Source organism: Prinia subflava, chromosome 4, assembly GCF_021018805.1.
Source record: "Prinia subflava isolate CZ2003 ecotype Zambia chromosome 4, Cam_Psub_1.2, whole genome shotgun sequence".
Lineage (NCBI taxonomy): Eukaryota > Metazoa > Chordata > Aves > Passeriformes > Cisticolidae > Prinia > Prinia subflava.
This window is the reverse complement of record NC_086250.1, coordinates 49,465,283-49,487,642: the sequence shown is the minus strand read 5'-3', so window position 1 is coordinate 49,487,642 and position 22,360 is coordinate 49,465,283. Positions and strand designations below refer to the sequence as shown.

Below are 22,360 nucleotides of genomic sequence, written 5' to 3'. Positions count from 1 at the left end.
AAAGGATTCAAGAACAAACTAGAAAAAACCCTGATATCATATAAATTCATGGCTTGCCTGAAACTTAAAATCTCAGTGTAGTTCTACTTGCCCCCTGGCAAAAAGAGCATGTTAAAAAGGGGAAAAACTCAGAGAAGGGGAACAAAGATGATCAAAATGCTGTAACAATGATTGAGGATGGTACATGTGGAATGTCTATGAAAGAGGAACAGAGAAGCATGAGTGGGTAGAGACCAACCACATACTCTCTTCTTCAGTACCTGAAAGGGGGTTGTAGCCAGCTTGGGGTTGGTCTCTTCTTCCAAGTAACCAAGTGACAGGAAAAAAAGAAATGGCTTCAAGTTGCACCAGAGGAGGTTTAGATTATATTTTAGGGAACATTTCTTCACCAAAAGGGCTGTCAAGCAGTGGAACAGGCTGCCCAGGGAAGTGGCTGAGTCACCACCCCTGGAGGTATCTAAAAGACGTGTAGAAGTGGCACTTAAGGGCATTGTTTAGTCCTGGACTTGGCAGTGTTACATTAATGGCTGGAGTCAACGATACTACACATGTTTTCAGTCCTAAATTATTCTATTATTCCATGATTTAATGCTAACAAAAATTCCAAACACCACCAAAAGACAAAAACAAGACTTGAGTTCAAGGCAAACAAAAGAATATGACATCCTAGTCATATGAGATGACCTATGGTACTCCCTGCCAAAGGATGTGAAAGTGAGAGAAATGTACATTCAAAGGGAATCTCCAGAGGTACATGGAAAGAGCTAAACAGACAAAAATCAATAGCTTAGGAAATCTCCAGAAAGGAAAATAGTTGGAGACTTGAAGCAGAAGGTAGTACCTATGTGTGTCTGAGTCACTAGGCATCCCCTTGTCAATACCACTGGAGACAGAGCACTGAACTAGATGGACCCTTCATTTAAATCTGTGTGGCTCTTCTAGTATCTTTTGAGAATAATGGTCAATATCAGCAACTATGACAAAGACAATATTTATGTCTCTCTATTTAGAGAGAAACAAACAATTTTCTTCCAGCATAGCTCAGACTAATTCCGTGAAGTACTTCCATGGAGATAACAGCCAACAGTTAATTAATTAAAGAATATATTAATGTAGTCTTTATATTGGAAGTCAGCAATCACTTAGGTACATGAACAGCAAAAATATTAATTTAAATATTATTTATTAATATTAATATTTTAATACTAGCCATCAGCTAGTATTAATGTTAAATATGAAGACTTGAGTCTAGGTTTGTCTGTGTTATATGGCAAATTAAGACTGTAATAACTTAAGTTGAAAACCAGCATGCAACAGCTTATTTTAAAAATCATTCTGATGCTCAGTTCTGCTAGTCAGCAGGATTGAATTACAAATGTTACTGTCTACATGTTGAAATATCTTCTGCAAAAATGAGAGGCCTTCTAAAAGGAATCCAATCTAAGTATCATATTGTTATTTTTTCCCAAGTTGTCTGGCAGGTGTATGCCATTATCCAGCAGAGATAGGCTCAGGGTTAACTTTATTGTGCAATGCCTCAAATGCCCTGGGATATGCAGCATAGCCTTGCAAAGGGCACACATGTAGCTCTCTAAATGCTGTATATCACTCTAATCCATGAAGAATATAATGGATCTCTTCTGAAGGGTGTAAGCTTTTCTACTCAAACTGAATATTAAAACATATGTGCTCTCAAGCCAGTTACTCAGCACCAGGTGTTAATTTTAATTTGGCTATATGGATTTTGCATTATGCAGTGTTTGATACCTTTTTTTCCCTGGGAGAATCAAGATACATTCTTTACCACAGAAAGAACTGCTATCATAAAAGTCAAAAGTTGGGCTACCGATATGAAAATGCTACTTATCAAGAGTTTGCCACAGTTTTCTGTTGGTCTAAAACCAAAAGATCGAAAGATTGCATCTATTCACATTCCTAGAAAGTCTTGTGTGCACAGTTTGCATTTAACCTTAAATAGGTCAGACTTCCAGTTTGAAAAGCCAGATGAATTGCTGGGCCACTGAGACAGGACAGCAGTGGGCACTGAGGACAACCTCTGCAATGGCTCCAGGGGCATCCCATAACTCTTTCCTCCTCCAGGCTCTGTAGGGTTTAAACTCCATGCTCATATATTGCTTGACCTTCTTGACTTGCTTCATATATGGCTTGCCACTTGCATGGTGGTTTTTATCACAACTACATTTGTCTAGAGGGACAGAAAGTGGATCAAGAGAAGTTTGATAAATTCAAATGGATGCGTATGGCTTCTAATACACTACAGTATAAACTGGATTTGACTGAGCACAGTGAAAGATTCAATGCTCTGTATTTCTTTGTTCTGTGTCAACTCATTTTGCTGACAGGCACCATGGCTCTGAGTCTTGATTCCTGGAGTGGTGAGGTCTTGATGCTTTGCTGTTTGCAAGAGGAGAGCAATGTTGAAGACTTGGCTCTCTTGCTGAATTCTTGGACAAATTTTCCCAAACCTTGAATGCAGTTACAAATAAAAAGCAGATGTGATGGTTTTTTCACTGATTTCTGCAGCATGCATTATGTTCCCTGGCATGTAGTCTATGAAAGCAGCTACAACACATGCTAAGTTCTCTCTTTTTGGGGAAATGAGATGTGTGTTAAAGTTTGGTTGTGGTGTTTGTTTTCAATCATAAGCATTGCTGGGAAATGAGTGTGATAATCAAGTATTCTGTCTACTTGGATGTGAAAGACAACAGATTTGTGCTCAGTGTATGGGAATTTCCCAAACCATTGATTTGTGCGTGTCCCATTCCTATTCCTGATCAGACAGAATGGCAACAAAAGAAATTATATGGCAGCAGGTTAAGGAAACCCCAAGAAACTCTTTATCATTCAGAGCAGAATGAAATTATGAAAGTCATTGTCAGAGCATACCACAGAGGAGAAAACAAAAATAAATTTAAAAACAGTAAGCAAAACTGAGGAGAAAGGAGTCCATAAATGATTATTAAGAGCCAAATATGGGTGCAATTTACAGCTCAGAGTATCCCTGGGTCAGTAAATTGAAGGCCAGAAGCTGGAGGACACTGAGAAAGATATGACTGTGTGCTTTTACTTGCCTCATACCTCTCCCTTATCCATCTTAGTCTCTGCCAGAACTTTGCGCCTTGAACCTGTATCATAACCCCATGCAACCTTTCTTAGGAAAAAGTATGGTTAAAAATACTGGGATATAATGGTTGTCTAGAATAAGACTTTCATTAATCACTACTGCTGCACATCTAAGAAGTGCAGAGAGCCCCCTGGGAGGATGAGTGGCCTGTTGCCTGACGGGCAGTACTCCAGCAAGGCCTATCTGCACCATCACGCTTTGGTTTTTGTGCCCAAAGCCATTCTCTGTCCAGAATCTGTTCAGACATGACAGTGCATTACCATGTTTTGCTAATACTTGGCTTTTCAGCAAGAGCTGGCTCGCATTCAGCCAGATGGGACAGGACTGCAGCCAGCATGTGGCTGATGGCACCTCAGAGTCTACGTATGCCCCTGGGAAGACCCTTTCCTCACGTCCAGAGGCAGCAGGATGGATGTCCCACTGAACCATGAAGATGAGAGGGCCCACGGTGGGGTCCCTCACTCCGCACTGCTGCTGCCCTGCTGTGCACTGAGTTTCACTGGCACAGTCACAAGGATGAGGTGGCCCTGCTGCCAAAATTGCATCTATAGAGAACGGTTGCCCATTGTAGCTGTAAAACATACACTGAAAACTTCTCTAGTCCCTCTTCCTCAACAAGGTCACCAACAAGCAGTTGTGGTGCTTTTGCTGGGATGCTAAGTCACTAAGGCCAGCTTCAAGTGTAGGGGCACACGCACTATTCTGCATCCAAACACAATCTTAGGCTGAAATCCAGCCTCTGCTATATCACAGGCATTGATCTCTTGTTCATTGTTATGGCCAGACCAAATGTGAGCTTTTAAGAATAAATCTTGTTAGACGTTCCCATATCCCACGCGTCCCAGAGCTACCGAAAAGATTTCCCTTTCCTGAAGACTCATTTCATCATCACTCTAAAACACTCTCTGAAAGAATGCCAGCTTCAGGAGGAAAAAAACCCAAAACGCCTTGACACAAATTAAAAAAAAAGATATTTTATCTCAATATATCATGGAGTGGGGTTTTCTTGACAAACTGTAATTTCCCCAAATTGTGGCTGGTAATACAAGTGCCTTTTCCAGTTGTGAGTTGTATTCTCAGTGTAGCTTGGTTTGAGCAGAATAAGGCTGTTTTACACCAGCTGAAAATCTGATTCCTCAGCTGTAGCAGTGTGACTGGGTGCTGTTTTCTAATCAAATAACCACTGTGAAATACCTGATTCACTTTGCACCCAACAGCTGTAGTTACAGTCTCTGTTCCCACTCACAGCCTGAAAACAAGCACAATAAAAAAGGCTGAAACAGCTGCAACTTCTCAGCAGAAAAAAAAAAAGAAGGGGAAAAAAAAGTTTGTTGTCAGGCTCTAGCTTAGGAAGGAAGTAAAACCATTTTTCTTTTCTGTCTCATGCATGTCAGCTGTCTTAGAAAAATTATTACTGCTCTGTTTTGTAACAGAAACTCCACAATATTCAGTAAACTACAAACTCCAATCTATTAATGGCCAAATACAGATTTGACATTTCTGAGGGAGCCAAAACATGCTCAGTATGTGAATGGGCTGCAGTACTTTTCAGGAGAGGTCTGGAATTCACCTCATGGCCCTAATTATCCTCCTTAGAAGAACACATGCATCTTCTGTATTTGGACCATCCAGATTGATTTCATTTTAGTTCCAGATTTTGGCTGAAAAAAATTAAACATGTAGTGAAGGAGGCTATATTTACTTTCTAGTATTAGTGCTTTCCAAAGCTGTTCAAGTGAATAAGTCTATCACACTAAAAGCAGAAAACAACAGGTAATTATTCCTTGGTTAGATAAAACATACCTGCTTTTGCATTCTAATTATTACTGGTTCTTTGGAAAGCTTTTTTAAAATAAGTAAAATGTGGGCTATGTTTTGAGTTGGGTCATTCACAATACTGATGGGTAATGCTATAAGCTTTGGGGGAATCACTTGTAAAATGATACATCCCTAAATATATCAAAACCCCAGAACCTGGTAGCTATCACCTACAGAAGGAAGAAGGTACATGTTAAATCTGTTGAATTTTGCAGCAGTGCTGTGTTATAGCCATGAGATAAAGAGAGAAAAATGGAGACAGAAATAGAGTTGGAGACAAGAGGAATGTAAGAAGGTAGAAGTGATGAGCGGAAGAAAAGCAAATGGAGATGGAAAGATGACAAGAAAGAGGAAAGAAAAAAAGACAGAAACAAATGGTTTGCTGCTGATCAAGTATAAGCAAGCATAATGGAGGTATATGAGAAACATTTTCAAGTAAATTTCTCTCAGGTTCAATAGCTTGCTGCTGCCACAGCACAGGCTTCGAGCTTCAACTCAGTTTAGATGACAAGATCATGAAGTTTTAAAGAGGTGCCCCCCCAAATGTCTCATAACAACTAAAAGAAACTCTAAATTACTACAGCAAAAAAATGATTCAAATGTTCATTGCTTTCACCCAGCTGCTGCATATCTGGACACTTCAGGGTGCTGTTGTCCAAGACAGATACTGTACTACTACTTTTAATCTCAGGGACAGCTGAAATTTATGTCAGAAATTGAATTGTCTAAACATAGTAAGGTTTGGTATTTCAAAGAAGACACAAGATGAACTGGATGCATTTGAAGGGCTGAGCTGATTTTCTAAATATAGAAAGCTATACATGAATATTCTTTTTCTTTTGAATAGTTGGCATGATAATATGTTCTTAAAATATTAACACAATGCAACCAGTTTTAAAACAGGTTTCCCAATAGGTAGAATTTTGTAACTAATTTTCTCTGAAAGCATGCCTGTGTCTGAAGTCAGCTTTGAACAGCTACAAGTTACATGGAGACTGCACATGAAAATTCAGTATTTGCTTGTACAAAGACCTAAAAATATCTGTGCAAATGACTGTGCAAAAGTGAGATGCGTAAGTGAAGAGCTGAGGATTCTTTGTGGTACGTTCCAACAGATTTGTGAATGAAACAAAAAAAACCCCATTATATTTCTTTGCTAAAAATGTGTGGAACTCTTTGGGGATATTTTTTTGATGAATTAAGCCATTGTTAGATTATCCTGATTTTTTTAAACTATTTTACTTCAGTAATGGTCATATAATAGCTTAATTTTTAATGATCTAAATCTTATTGCAGTTAATAGCTGTATTTCCATAGAAACACTAAAAATCTGCTTTAGTTGGGCATTTCCTAATGAACATGTTTGACAGCACTTCCTAGATTACTATTAGAGAAAAAAAAAAGTAAGAGAACATTAAATTCTTCAAAAATCTGTGTCTGCTGTATCCTACAGATCTGTATCCCTTCCAAAATAATTTAAAGACAAAGCAAATACTAACCTTTTATTTGGAGGTACTATCATTAAAGGTATGTAAGTATGCTTATTCTCCTGCTAGTTGCACCCAGCCCTCAAAGAAAGAGCTCCCATTTAATACAATATGAGCCCAATGCTGACTTCCCCCTGTAGCTGAAGCCAGCCTGATTCAATGATGAGAATATTTCTGCTAATGGCCATGTGCAGTTTACACAATAGCCTTTTCTTTTGATCTGTAACTGAACCTGGAATGGGAAATGTATTCTGGAAATATTTAATTGTTCCTTGAATTGGGCAAACATCTGAATGAAGCGTGTACTGCAGGATTTGAATGAATAATTTAAAGAACATTATAAATAAAAATAATGCTCCCTTGTGCTTTCTACCAAACCTTCCTAAAAGCTTTGTGACAGCCCAGAAGTAATGCTGGGAGTAAGAGTAGCTGTTATTAATTGTATTTTGCAGATAGGAAATTACTTCAGAAAGGTTAAACAAATTGCTCATTTCGCTGTGTGAATCAGTATCTGCTTTCAAGAACAGAGTGCAGTTTGGGCCCATGCTCAGTGTGCAGCTCTTAGCATTTGCCTTTCCTGCACAGCTAAGGGAAGCTAAGGCAAAACTGGCAGTGTTGTCATTGAAAGTTTTGTTAAATTTGTTTGGGGGAGGAAAAGAGAAACGCGGTTTTCCCTACTTTTTCATCTGTCCTTTGTGGCTAATCACTTTCAACTCCTTGCCTGTAGAAGCATTACAGAATTTTCACTATGCAGCTGGTTCTGTGTCCAGTCTGTGCTGAAGAGTGGAGGTATAGGATTCCCTTTATCCACACAGGATGCATATACTGAGGACAGTATATACCCCTATGCACTGCACGCAGCAAGAAAATGCAGGGAAGGGACAGAAGAAAGGAAAGGCTTATTTCCAATAAAGGCTACATGTGCCCAAGTATCTTCTGATGGAAGGTTATGGGAAATGGGAAAACTGTAATGGCAAAGCAACTGATGATATTCTCATTAACTTCGATGACTCTCTATAGCCTACAGAACAAGAAGGCTAGAAGACTGTCAATATTTCAGGAAGTTTTGACAAATAGTATGGGCAAATTGAAGTAACACAGGTCCTTGGGTGCAAGATGGATCCAGGCTGAGATGCACATCCAGGCTGGACTCTGTGGCAGCTGGAGAAGCCAAGCTCTCCAAGGAAGTTACTACAGGATGATAGTGTTTGAAATAAGATGGGTGAACTCAAGGTATTTTGTCTTTGTCTTCTCGTGTTTGATTTTGACTGCCAAGATTTTAAAAGACTGCTGTTTGTATGTGTTATATTTATTTCATTAGTCACCTACAAAGGAGTCATGTAGTATGATCTACCTGTCTAGATTAGTTATGTACTTCGTGGAGGGAAACAGACTACTCAGGAGGGTGATTTATCACTTTTTAATGAAAAACTTGTTTTAGGACAGGAAGAACTGTAATCCAAAAGAACACAGTGAGATAGGAGTGAGCAAGAGCCTGAAAATCTAATACACATTTAGAGAAACTTGAAAGTAGGTGGAGAAGGAGCTAATCTCAATTCTACAGCTGTGAGTCATAGGCTATGGGTACACTAGCAAGGAATTTGGTGCCAGAGGAGCAGATCAGTATATAGAAACAACTAATGCTAAGGCTTTTGCTTCTACATTATAAACTGTCTTGGCATTTTACATTGAATAGATTTAATTTGATCCTCTAGAGTAAATGGCCATACAAAGTGTATTTTTGAAGCTATTTGAATAATCAGTCACTGTTTTAGATCTTTCTGCCCCAGCTGGGGTTGAGGCATATTTGATGTCTAACCAAGACAGTGCTTTCAGTTTAGTCTTTGAAAGAACTCTTGTTTGTATGGACCAAAATTGTTCTGTGAACTAAGACAGCTGGAGATCATGGTAGAATTTGCTCCCCAACCACTGTTTCAAACTACAGACTCCAGGTAAACATTTAAAATACTGAATGCTCTATTAGACACTTTATTTATATTCCAGAAGCTGTATTTTATTTGGTAATTTCAATTTTCTAATGCCCTTTTAAACTGGGGTAATAATGCACCTCCCTTTTCACCACCCTGCTAAACACAAGTATGCTTTTTTATTGTGAAGTTCTTGTAGCAATATGGTAACATTTACCTGCATGAAGCGGCCCTCTGAAGTTCCCAGATTAGCAATGGTAAGGTTCCCTTTGGTGAAGATGGATATTGAAGTTAACAGGACACTGTTGAACTGGCCCATGAACAAGTCAACCCTCTGCAGAGGAGTCGTAACTTCTAAGCGATATTCATCATCTTGTGCTCTGCAGTACGAAGCGTTTCTTGAAAAAGCCTGTTTGAAAATGAAGTACAGATGAGTACTTTCTTTATGAATAGCACTAGATCTTTGTCAGAATGAAGTCATTTAGCACAAATGCATTCGACCAAAAGTATTTTAAGATGTTTCAAACTTAATTGCTTCATCAGTTATGATGTTCCATGAGGAAGGCAAAAACTTCTTAATGTTATGGGAACGTTTCTATTAACTTTTAAAATCCCATCTGCAGGAATAAGACATAGGGTCTTTATTTATCTAGATGATAGGTGTATGAGCACATATATCAAGGTATCCTTTCTCATAGTGACTTCCTTAATGCTGCTTCTCCAATAGTCTGAGAATTCTTGTACTGCAGAGCCTGCCCAGTGACACACTTCTAAAACAATTTCCTAGAAAACTATTCTCTAACAACATGATTTTTCACATTAAAATAACAATTTCTAATATTCTTATCCCTCTGTTTTCACCACCTTTTTCAGAGATAAGACACTGAAGTGGAGAAGAAGCCAGAGGAAGAAAAGGGAGGTAAGTTAGGAAAAACAGATTTCTAATTGTATGTTTAAATGAAACCATGGGTAAGACAGACTTTTAATTACTCAGATTATTGTATTGATCATCTATGGTTCATGCACTATTTCATCTGATTTCTATTGTCTTGAATGTACTAAAAAAAATAGCAAAATTTGCAGGATTTTCTCTTTCATTTTGGGAACAGAGATTGCATGTTTTTAATTTTCATTGGAAAAAGTCTTGAACAATACACTTTAAGTTATCTCTGAAGAAGAATATAACCTCCTAAGAATTCAATAGCAATACATTAGCTGATAATTTAATTATTATTGATATTACATAATCTGTTCTGGGGATACTGTATAAAGATAATAACCAGGAATCCCTTAAAGGATCTTTAACCAGTTTAAATTTGGAAGACTTGTAGCATGTTCCCACTGTGACATACTTTATGAATAAACATTTAAGAAGATTGTAAAGGATCTTATGGTGGTTTCCTCTGTTGAAATCAACAGTGAGCCTAATTTCCTCTATTTTTTAATTGATTCATTTTTTGTCACAAACATGTTTTAAAAAATCTTTTAAGAAGCTTGAACGAAACCTTTTCAAGACAGTTGAGTCTTTTTACCAAGTCAAACAGATCTGCATCATACCCTTAAAGAACATGTAGAACTAAAATTTTATTGTCTTCTTTTCTAGATTCAGGCGTTTTTCCTCAAAGTATGAAAAACAAAGCAATGAATGAAGAATTTCTTGTTGGCCTGACTCTGGTGAATTCTGCACTGAAACCCAAGGCATTGAAAATACCATCAACAAAATGTTCAGCCTAGTAGCTCAGCCCTTTGCTATTGCATTGTGATATTTCTAAGCTGAGTCCAGCAACAGCACTGGCAGATGAGGTTTTCTGTTGTCCCTTGGAGCTGCAGTCGGCACTGGTGACAGTTTTTCTGAAGGTGCACTGTCAATTTACTGTATTATCTAGATGAAAGCCTACATCAGACCAAACGAGCTGTTGAACTCTCCGTGCAGTGTCTTAATGATACAGAAGAAGGGCTTCTAAATTAAATCTGGTACAGCAGTGACTTAACAGTTTGGTTATCCACATATTAAAGGTTTTACTGTATTAGTTTTCTTATTAACTGTTAATATACAATGTATTTGGTTCAGCAGGAACTGAACTAATACTTCGAACTAGGAACACTGAACACACTTAAAGTATGTTTTAACCCAATGTTTGACTGGGTTAAATCATCAATGGGCAAGTTTAGCTTTTCTTTGTTTTGGCCACCAAACAAGCTAAAAGCTGTATTATTTTGCACTCATATCCTACCCAGTCTAAAAGTATTTCTGAAACATCTGTGCAGATTAGTCATACAATGAGTATGAAAAGTTCAAGTGCAGAAAGATGTACAGTTTTCATGCTTTTTGAAACAAGGCAGATTTCTGATTTTACCCTCCCCCAACATGGGATCTTTGCTCTTTCCTGTAACTGCTTTTTTCCATACGCAAAGACTTTGGAGAGAGATGTTTCTGTGCTGAGCTTGAAGTACTTCCTCCTACATAGTCATTTCAGCACAATTCAAACATCCTGACATGCTGCCTCATGAAACCCTGTTCAAGCTCTTTGGAAAAAGTGGCTAGATTTTCCTGCTTGCCCTGACACCTTTCTCAGCTTCTCCAAAGTCAGCTCAGCCGCAAAGTCAGCTCAGCCTTCCTCAGGAATGCCATCATTTTGGTTTCTCTGCTGAAGAACCTGCAGATTGTTACACATATGGTTCTTACAAAACCTGGTGCTTCATGGATTAACCATAATGTAGGGTTGGCTGTTCAAGAAATAGGAAGTCTTTGATCTTTGAGTAGAAATGCAGAGATTAAAAGGCTACTCAGAAAACTAAAGGAAGATTGATAACAGGGAAAACTTTGTCAAAGATGCTGCTTTAAATCAACACTTTTAAGCCTGGTTCTCTCTCTCTCTCTCTCCCTCCCTCCTTCCCTCCCAGTATACACATAACTATCCATTTGGCTGTCAATGTGGAAAATAACTGATGTCAGATGATGCACTCTGGATACGATGCCAAGTTCCACTGAGAAATCACACAGCCATTGAAACGGACGATTAGAGCACGGGTAGGTGCTTGGGCTCAGCTATATTGCTTCTCTTGTAGGACAAGAGGTGCCAATGGTGTGTGTGATTCAGAGAGAGGGCTTTGTTCCTGCTAAGCTGGCACAGGTGTGCTGCTGGAATGCACTGAGGTGTGAGCAAGCCCTGCCTTACAGCTGTGTCCAGAAGGCTAGAAGATAATTAATTGTTATCTTATTTGTTCATACGGGAAGCTGTGGTGTTCTGGAATTTAGCCTTGATTTGGTCCACAGAAGACAAACATACCAAAAAAGTCTCTGGACATTGCTGAGCTGAGCTATCACGAGCTGTCACTGTTTTGCAGCTAACTGATGGATTATGTGTCATATTCAGTGAGCATAAAGATAAAATATTTCAGATGGAGTTACACATTTGAAGCCAAAAGTGCAAAGCGGGGAAGGAATTCTTACAGAAACTAATGAAAATCTCAGAAAAATACCCAGTTAGGTCGGTGTCAGAAAAATGATCCTAAAGTCTGGTCTCTAGTCTGAATACTATACCCATGAAAAAAAATCCAAATATATCTTTGTGAGCTTTTCTCTAATATGCAGTAACTCCAAATTGGAGAAATACTCCTCAGGCTCATTCTTCTAGAGCTGGTCAAAACATGCTCTTAGTTAAGTGCAGTGCTCATATAGAAAGTGATATTATGTATAATATCTTGATATTATGTTTAATGTCTTGAATAAAGTGGAAATCAATGACTTAATCACTGCAGAACATTTCATACTGTCTTGTGAGCCACTTGAAGGACATCATTAAAATTAAAATTTAATTTGACAAATTGGAGAAATGGTCTGAAAGTAACTAGGTGATATTTCCTAGTGTCACCCATAAAATACTAAAAATACATAAAATACAGCTATGATATAAAGCTCAAATGAAAGTAGGAATATGCATGAGTTTTATTTCCTGCTGGTTTGTTTATATGACTTTTAACTTCTTGGCTGTCAAAAATCAAAATTCTAAGTATCAGCTTTTTTTTCTGCTATGAACTCTGGGATTCTCTCAAGAGAAGTGGTCACCTGCAAGAGCCAACAGCATTTCTGCTTTCATAGAATCAAAGAATCCCTTAGGTTGGGAAAGACCCTTAAGATCCATGGCATAACATGGAGTAGGGAGAAATAACCTATTGTTAAATGACCTAGATCCAGATGTCAACAAATGGCAAAAGTCTTTTTCCAAAGAAACTGCTGTAGAGTTTCTGAATGAATTGGTGATTCTGCATAATGAATTGGTCACCAAGACCATTAAAACCTAAGAGAGTGTATAAGTTCCTTATCTCTTCTTTTGTGGAAGTCAGTGAATTAAGATGAATAATCAAATTACAATTTTCAGAGTGGGTCCTATTGGAATCAAACACATAAGGGGGAAGAATTTACATGTACAGCAGCCTCTGAGCAGGTACAAACCATGAGGATCACAGAACTTTATCATATTTTCCTCTCAAAATATTTCCATGTATTTTCAGCCAGTATAGCTTTCCTGCTCGATACACCTTAATTTTCTGGGTAGTCTGCATTATTTCTCTTCAGGTGAGAAGTGCATTTGATCACTGCTCCTCTCCACTGAAAATACAAGAATGTAATTCTGGCACAAATTCAGTGAAGCCAGGTAGTTCCCTGAGGATGAGAGTGACTTGATCATCATCACGATAATGATGATTCTTGTAATCCTAAGGAAGGGAAAAATGAATCATATTGAAGGGCTCAATTTTGTCAGTGGAAGCCAATTAATGTGCTAAACAGTTCCCATAGAAGCAGAGCCACAGTGCTTCTGGTTTCTTCTTGACTGGTGAACAACACCTTGAGGGTGTGTGGGTGCTGTGAACTCAGTCCAGTGCTCATGCAGGACAGAACATGTCTGCGACAGGGGACTGTGTTCTTTTTCTAAGAACTTCTGCTGAGGCCATCAAGCTTTACTCTAAAAGGTAGAAGAGTTTATTCCTCTTTTTGTTTTAAACAAAGAATTGTTACCCTCTTCTTCCTTCCTCCTCCTTCCAATACTCCTCATGTGTTTGAAAGCAATTCAAAGATTTTTATATGGAATACAGAGAAAGCATGTTCCTTTCTGAGAATAAAATTTTTACAAGAACTCCATCAGTGCACAATTTTACACACTATCATCTCAGTAATACTTGTTGCTTTGATCTGCTCCTAAAATGAGATGCGGGAAGGAAGTCACTGTACTGATGCTCCACTTAAAGTAATAGGCAAAACCCCATCCATGTTAAATGTAATTAGTTAATACAAATTAAGATGATTTCATGTTCTTTTGTCAAGATCATTCAAAGAATTATTTGCTTTTGTCATTGAACAGTACTGCATTAGTTCTCATAATCTGGTTAGTGCATTAGCACTAAGTAAATCCTATTGATTTGGCAGACAAAATGCACCTAAGTAATCTTTGTATTTTGCTGATTTCCTTTATATTAATTTAGCATTTAACTCAGTATACAGATTATCAAAGAAGAGGTGTTGACTAATTACACATTTTTAAGAAATACAGTAATGTATTGGAGATACTGTGCTGATGAAAGCAGTTTTGCTCTACATTTGTAGTGTCTATTAGGTGCATTTTTCTTAGAAGTCCTTATTAACATGGAAGCTGTGGTAAAATAGAAAAGCTGAAAATTCCATCTAGACTGGTTATCCAAAGATAATGCTGAGTGTGGAGACCCTTATTCCAACAAAACATTGCACAACAACTGCATGTCTAGCCAAAACAGTGGTGCAAGACGTGTGTGGGACAGAAAGAAGTCAAGAAACCAGAAGAAAATGATGCAATCTGCCCTAATTTCCACTGGATGTGTATAGAAGCAGGTGACATCTGCTTTAAGAAAATTAAGCTGCCATTATCACTTCCTGTAAGATCACTTCTCTAGCATTTCTTTGTTTTCACACACCCTGTAGACAGTGCAAATAATAATTTCATATGACTTACACTTGCTTTCTGAACCATTTATGCCATAGATCTTTTTCCTCAGCATTATTATTCTTTTTTTAATTTACTGTGGGATTTGATTCTGGTTTTACTTGTATGTTTGGAAATGAGGAGTAATTCCACTCTGATGCAAAAGCTGTCTGAGATCAGAAACCCACATGCCACCTAGAAAGTTTGAGTAACACGGCTCTCTCCTGGATAGTAATTACCTACTGTTGCTTTAGTGAGCAATAATGATGGCCAGATGTGGTCCTGAGTCAGAATAAGTAGAGTAAGTGGAAAACTGCTGAGGTAAGGTGGGTGCTGAGTGAGCTGAAAGGCAGATGTCTGCTTTGTCAGGACTTATGTGTCTCTCCATTGTTTGGCAGCAGAACACGAGGAAAATTCATTGCTTGCTTAGATGTGTCAACCACCTACCAAGGCCAGGTGGGATGAATCCAGGACTTAGATCTGCACACAGCACACTGTATAATAAACTTCTCTTTCTCTAGAACTTGGAATTGTGCTTAAAGAAATCCAGGCAGATCTTTCAGAAGGGGCTGAGATGGTCCCATTGCAGAACAGTCATCAGCAGACTTCATGTGAACTTAATCTGGGATTAGGGAGTCTTAGAACTTGGTCTGAACCCAGGAAAAGAGGCTCAGATCTGAATATTATGCATCTTCAGGGAGTGTCCTTAGTATTATATAACTACTAGTATACATTTTGGACTGTAAAACTTTTCTACTTTGCAAGACTACACAGGAAAAGAAAATTATACCTTGTCCAGTTCTAGTCTTTAGATTTAAGGGCCTTCAGAAACTGAGGCATAAAACCCACACAAGTAGATACCCATTTTAACAAAATAAAAATTACTTTCTGCCTGAAATGATTTCTGTGCAATTCCAGAGAAAGGCAGCAAAGTCACTTTTTCACAGTAATAACCAATAGGGAACCCTGCCTTCAGTGGAAGAATTTGATTTAAAAGTCTGGAAATGGAACATTATTAGTAACTCTGGCTGATAAAGCTGTGTCCTTTGCAGAAAATGGTAGTTTAAAGGATACTACTTTTTCACAGATAGATCCAGCTTTCATCAAGAAGATGATAAAATGCCAAGCAGCAGCACTGGGAAGCAAGGAAAGATAAGTCCCCAGCTGGACACCAAGAGAAGGAAAACTGCAGGTTTTGCAGCCGTCGGTGTCTAAGAGGTTAGCCCCCAAACTCCATAGGTCCTGGGGCTTGGAAGAGTCAGCAAAGATATCTACCACTAGGAGTTGCGTGGTACTTTCCACAAAAACTCCCTGACCTGCCTTTTTCCTTGTCCTTTTCTCAGGAACTCCCTCATGAAGGTGTCCATGTGGCCAGTCCTAGAGATGGAACAGCCCTTATCCCTGTAGCCAAGTGTTTGCTAGATCTGGTTCAGCCTAGATAACCTTACCCAGACCCACACCATGCTCATACCTCACCCTGTCACACTCACACCTGTGTCCCTCCCCTGCAGTTTAGCCGGAGCCCAGACTCTCCCTGCAATCCCTTGTGCCAGGCTCTTTGCCCCAGTCAGGTCTTCCCCGGCCAGGTGGGTGGGTGGGTGCCCATGTGGTGGGGGGAGCTGGCTGGGGAGCACACCCTGCCTGCATCCTCTGGTACAGGCACAGCAGAGACCCTCGGGCTGCCAGGACCTAGGGCAGAGAGGGCAGAGAGGAACGTGGATGCAGCCCATCTCATTATTATTAGGGTTTAAGCATGTCTTAAAGGGTGCCAGTGCGCTCTGCCCATCATTCTGCCATCCTCATTTATTGTTCTGAGACATCAGAACCCCAGAGAGGAGCTCCCATACGACTGGGAACAGATTTTGTGCCCAGGCAGAGTGCTGTATGCCATCTGATATAGCATTTCCAGAGGAATAAATGACTGAACCCATCTAATGGATTCTGGTGCCTGACTTTCAGGGAAAATACTCAGTCACATTCTACTCAAAATATAAAAACCTCTCCATGCTGTGAGATTATCTAAGTAATTTACAACAACCCATTTTAATCAGAGATATGTGGTGTTATTTTTAAACCTGCCAAAATTTAATGCCAAATGATGTGGGATATTACAGTTACAGGGCCTAAAAGAGTTATTTGTCTCTGTTTATTTTATTAAATATTCTTAGACACAGCCTTAAGATGACAGATCAATAAGTGCCTTTGTGGTTTCCTGACAGAAGGCAGCAATTATTTTCTTCCATTACAATATAAGCATAACCTAATTTTACTAATCTATCATGTGTCTAATGGTAATAAAGAAGCATCGCCATGTGTATATTTTACACTCACTTTATATTTTGTTTTGGTGATCTTCTGTTTTCCTTTCATGTTTTCCAACTGTTTATGGCTTTCATTTAACAGGAACTGTGACCAGTTCATCTTGCTTTATAACACTTCCTGGGAGCATTGAGGCAAAAGCCTGTCTGTGGTTTCTCTTTTCCTGTAAGGTCTAAGTATTTTAGGCCTTCACCTGAACTTATGTGTAGAAAAAATGAAGACATAAGATCTTTACAGAGCTGAATTTGGATTTCATTTTTAGAGGTGTTTTATCATCTAAGTCCACAATTATTAAAGTCAGGTAATTTGGCTTACAATTGTTTACCACATGAGAGATGCAGAAAGGATAAAACAAGCCTGTAAGATCTTGATCTATCTAATGACAACTGAAATGTATAGTTGAGATTGTCAAGGCTAAATCTACTCATCTTCCTCACTTGAAAAATCCCATTTAATCCATGCTAAAATGCACGCTACTGGACTATGTCTGCAAATGAAGTAAGCAGCATTTTTCTCCTCATCTAAGCACACCTCTGCTTTGAGAATACCACACTAGGGTTGATAATGACTAACTGACCAAATAAACTCTGCGTAAAGACTACATCCAGTTTTCTCTTTGTGGGAGAGATTGTGTTGTGGGAGATTCCTGAACAGTGATTCAAAACCCCCACAGCAGCTACCTCTCAGATATCTTTGTCCTGACTCAAGCAATAAAATCTCCTTATTACTACTCCAGATTTTTCTTTTAATTCAAAGCCAGTTCTGTTTCCATCTTGCTGTCATTTAAGTGTCAGCCTGAAGTAAATTATTATGCAGTACTAACTGGTCACAGCTCTGCTGAAGTGCATCTGACATCAATCAGATGCTCCATCAGATTCACTTTTCCTAACTTCAGTGAGCCCAGGTTTTGGCTTAATGTGTATTACACTTAAACACAACTGGAAATGTTTTATTTTGATTTTATGAAGTTTTCCATGAGCACTGGAGTAAGTGAAGCACAGTTGTTTCTGGATTTATATCTTGTGGTTGGTTGACTTTGCTCTTCAACTAAGCTCTAAGGGAGACTTTTCCCGTGGGTGAGCAATACCTTCTTCAGTCCTTGTGAGTCCTTCTCAGGTTTAGAAAGGTACTCCTAAAATTTCATCAGTTTCCATAGTCTGAGCCTTTGGATTCACACTTGAATTCACATCTTTAAGATTTCTTATTGCTAAGGCTGTAAGGATAACTAACAGAAAGACCAAAATAGCACAACCACATAAACTTCATTCCTTTAGAAAACAAGGCCAAAACAAAACAAATTTTGCCAATTGCATAAAAATGAGTGGAAGTTTTTCTTATTTTTGCTTTATATATGAGAAGAACAAGTTGAGGAAGTGTTTTGGATGTATCACTCAGGTTTATTTTGGTCTAATTCTACCCTTAGAAGCCTCAGATTAAACAGTCCTGAGGGGCAGCCACTTAAAAAGATGGACTACCCCGAGTCGAACAAAATTATGTACAATTGTCTTATGGGACTTTTTTTGATAACATTAAATGGCTTTCATCAATCAGACTCTAACTGTACATTATCAGAGAGCATTTCCTTGCAAAGAGTGCTAGAGGCTCATTTTTCTTTTTAATGTTGAAGTTAGTGGTATACCATATTCACTGCTGGAGTGTTTTCACTGTCCTAGGACTTAATTTTGCAGTGGTCAGTGCCTTTCACTTGCATGAGTGGTCTGTGGTTTTATTCTCTCGACATCAGAGAGAAAGATCATCTTGTCTACCTTACAAAAACAAGTTTTGAACTTTGCAAAAATATACTGTGACAAAATCTCAGATTTTATAAAAGCTTTCTTTTATGTTGATGGCGACTTACAAAAAGGGGAAAAATGTTTTATGCCCTCATGTACACTTTTACAATGTACAAAGAAGGGCCTAAGAAGAGTTGAGGTATTTGAGACTTTTAAAATTAATTATTATTTAATCTCCAGTAAAATCAGGAAAGACCAGATTTGACATTTTTGGGACAAGCATAAAAAATAATGTGCTTTCCTTCTTCTGCTTGCTCCTTCTCTTCCTTCACATTCCAGCCCTTCAGGTCTACTTTACACACCAGAGAAAAACAGGTGTATAAAAGATGGCTGGCAAATTCTTGCCAATCTTTTTGGCTAGCTGAAACCTAAAAAACCTCAAAGGACACTTTTTACTGCAGCTTTAATGAGTCCTCCAGAATAAGGCAAAGGATGTAATGGCAAAGCTTGACAGCCTTGATATTTCAGTGTTAAGCAAACAATCAGGACAAAAATTTCTGACTGCCTTTATGCCATTTAAAAAAACCACAAGAAATCATAGAAACATTCTTCCCTTTATCAATTTAATGTAGCAAAAATCAGAGCTCTGATGACATTTCTTGAAAATAGGCAACTATAATAAACATGTTGGCAGTACAAGACATTCATTCTGATATGCAAAGCAGCAGCAGACTCTGGAAAAGCTTTTGAAACACGAAAGTACTTCCCAGCATGTGAAAAGCAGCAAATTATTCTGTCAATATTTTAATGGTATACTTTGCTTTGAAGAGATCACCTTATGAAATGGGTGTATAGGCAAGTGCAGAATGAGATAAGTTAAAGGCCACGAGCTTTAAAGAGAGTCATTCACAAATCATATACCCCAGGAATACAGAATAAAGTACTTTCAGAGTAGGACAATGGTTCTTGTTAAAAATGAACTGAAAAAAAAAAAAAAAGAAAGAAAAGAGGATATTACTACCTGAAATGAAAAATTAGGACAGCAATAACACAGTGAAGAGAGATAAGCTACTGTGCTGAATGTTTGCTAACTTGTTTTTAGTTCCTGAAAATTGCCTGTCCTCCTCCCACAAAAAAGGGAATGAAATGCTATGTCTGTTGGGGCTGCTGTATCAGCATCCACTGGCAATGCCAACATCTGTGTTGAACACCTGGAGCCTGCTACAAGCAGTCATCCCTCAAATGCCAAGGCTGCTGTGGTTATGCTCAGACATCTTCAGACCCCCTCTGAGCACATTCCTGCTACTGGGGAGAAGCTGCAGGGTCTCTGTAATGGATTCTTCTGCCCAGACTGCCCTGTCTCACCTCTGGCAGTGGGGAGCAGCCCTTCTCTTTAACAAGACAGACCCCCACCTCCAACCAGGGCATTGTGTCAACATCCTAACCTGATGCCCTGTGCTGAGCAGCTGTGCTCAAGAGGACACTGGTGATACTTGGGGTGAAGGAGGCCTGTGGCTCCCACTTTCACTTTGAGCTGCTCCAAATGGGATATGACAGACACCATCCACTTCTAAATGCAGGTTGAGCTGTTGATCTGTCCTGACACAGGCCTCACACTGGCTGAGCAGAGCCTCACCACAGAGTTCTGGCCCTTTTCTAGAAGACAGCATGCCACCTCTAAGCTCTAAATTTCTGGTATTGCAGAAAAGAAAGTTGCCCAGATAGGATATTTAAGGGCCTGCCTCATAAGCAGGTGATTGAAAGTTCTAATGTTTCATGTTCCAAAGTAACTGTTCCAAGTACCCGATTTCCAGATTTTGTATTTCTTTTACAAAACCTGAAACCAGCCCAGACACTGTCCAGAAGGGAAGGGAAAAATTTCTGTGCTTCCTCTGCTCACAGAATTTCATATGGTTGGATAGCAGCAACCTACTGAAGTGATGGTGTACAGAAAGGCAACCCTCCCACCTGAGACCACCTGAACCCTCATTCAGATTCAGATTTCTCTGACACTTCTTTCATGCAGAAAACTGGTGTCAGCCGGACTGTTTCTGTACCAAGCATGAGTAACTACATTACAATCTGGCTCTTCATGGCATATTCCAAACCAGCTCTTTCATTTTGTTCTGAGAAGGGCAGTGATTCAGCATTAACATACTTTTAAGTATGTGATCTTTCTCAGGGACTCTTCAGTGCACGTGAATAGGAATGTTTATGAATACTTTTTTTAAATATTAAAATAAATAACTGCTAAAATGTTCAATTTATCTGCATCATAGTTTCTAAGAAAAAACTACATTTTTTAGCCCCATAAAGACCCCAGCAATTTTTATACTCAGTTTACAGGAACTAATCATTTTAGAGATAATCAACAGCAATGCTAAGCAATCTGCAATGATCAGGGACTTACATGTTGTAACTGAAACTTGAAGGGATGGATACCTGGCAATGGAATAGGCAAAGACGGAACAAAAGTCCCCAAATGTAACAAATCAATTACCACTTACCCTGTTCAAGCAGTATTTGCTCTCTTTCCCGTAGAAGTGTTGGAGACATTTCATGTTCTGCTTGTCAACAATCTTGTTGAAGAACTCGTTGATGGTTCGCACAGAGACGGCGCAGACAGCAGAGCGGTTGGTTGGCTCAGAAGAGTCTGGTTTGCTTTGTGCAAAAACACCATAGAGGATATCATCGTTGAGCCCAAGGCCCATTTCGTGTGCTAGAGCTGCACCAGGCTTGCTCACGTAGGCAGCTTGCAGAATGTTGAACACCTCCTTTCGGATGGACCTCTTTCTTCGCTTTTCAGTAAAAATGCACTCAAGAGGCATTTCCATGTAGGAACGCATCTCTGAGTCTAAAGTGCAGAAGCGGATAATTCTAGTGTGAAAAGACTGTGAGTCAAGGGTTTCTCTCTGTACAGTCAAAAAATAGACAAAGTGATCATTTTCAAAGGCATGGACATACTTAATGGGATACGAGTCACGGAACTGAGGGAGGATATCTATGTAAGATTGATCTGTGAGAAACTCAAAACCGTCCTGTGTTTCTTTTAATCTTCTAACTGATATTGAATGCACCACACGGGGAGGTTTAAATGCAGATGTCACAGTATTCCCAACAAAGAAGTTGACAAACCTGTCCTTTTCGGTCACCAAAACTTTGGTTCCTAAAGTGCTAACAACACAGTCAGGACAGTTATCTGGTTCTCCATCCACCTGGGGTGAGTACATGCAGTGCACCTCGCTTTCAATGTCAGCAGGGTTGTCAGGGTGAATGATGTGACGGTGGCAGATGCCTCCGGACACGCTACCACAGCTAATGAGCTGATCATCATAGTAAGTTTCTAAAAGCAGTGCCATGTTGATGTTATCCTTCCATACGCTGTTAGATAAATTGGCTTTATCTCGGCAGTCTTCACATGGTGCACAGTCAGGGTTCTCCAAAACAGGCCCAGTCTTGTACACAGAAATGTTCTGGAGAGTTTCATTTAGTACGTAAATCTTATTGACTGCTCCAATATAAACATGATGATTGTATAAAACCACATTCTGAATTGGCGTGTCTGCAATGAAGTTGGGAAGATCATATTTTACACCAAGATTCATCTCTGATTTTTTAGCTGCTTCTTTGCATTGTCCATGGCTCCTCTGCAGCAAGGCAAACAGGAATACGATAAACCCAGAAGGATATGCAGTAAAAGGCTTCATTGTCAGAGATCTAATCTGTCAAAATATATTTAATGGAAAAATTGGTTATATTTCATACACTATACTGTCAGTTTATCAGACAACAGCAATCCGTTTCTAGGCTGCATGTTGCAGCTGAACTATTACAGTTTAAGAACTGTTGCAATCTTGCTTAATGTCATAACAGTTGTGCTAGAAATGGCTACAATCCCTGTTCTTTGCAGGTACCCATTTCACTGCCTTTAGAAGAATTCACAGAAGGATTCTCTTATAATTAATTTCTCAAG

General features: G+C 39.0%; 1 protein-coding gene across 7 annotated transcripts in view; it reads right to left on the bottom strand.

The window, feature by feature from the left end:
* The window catches only part of MET (MET proto-oncogene, receptor tyrosine kinase), an 89,597-nt gene that overhangs the window by 47,694 nt on the left and 19,543 nt on the right, over nucleotides 1-22,360 (bottom strand). For 6 of the 7 annotated variants that reach the window (XM_063396715.1, XM_063396717.1, XM_063396716.1 and 3 more), the window contains 2 exons: nucleotides 20,895-22,109; nucleotides 8,596-8,787 (listed from right to left, as the gene is read on the bottom strand). In XM_063396715.1, coding sequence (XP_063252785.1) covers nucleotides 8,596-8,787; nucleotides 20,895-22,094 — 1,392 coding nt within the window. In that variant the 5' untranslated portion in view covers nucleotides 22,095-22,109. The remainder of the gene's footprint in view (nucleotides 1-8,595; nucleotides 8,788-20,894; nucleotides 22,110-22,360) is intronic. The other variant, XM_063396714.1, reaches the window with a different exon arrangement.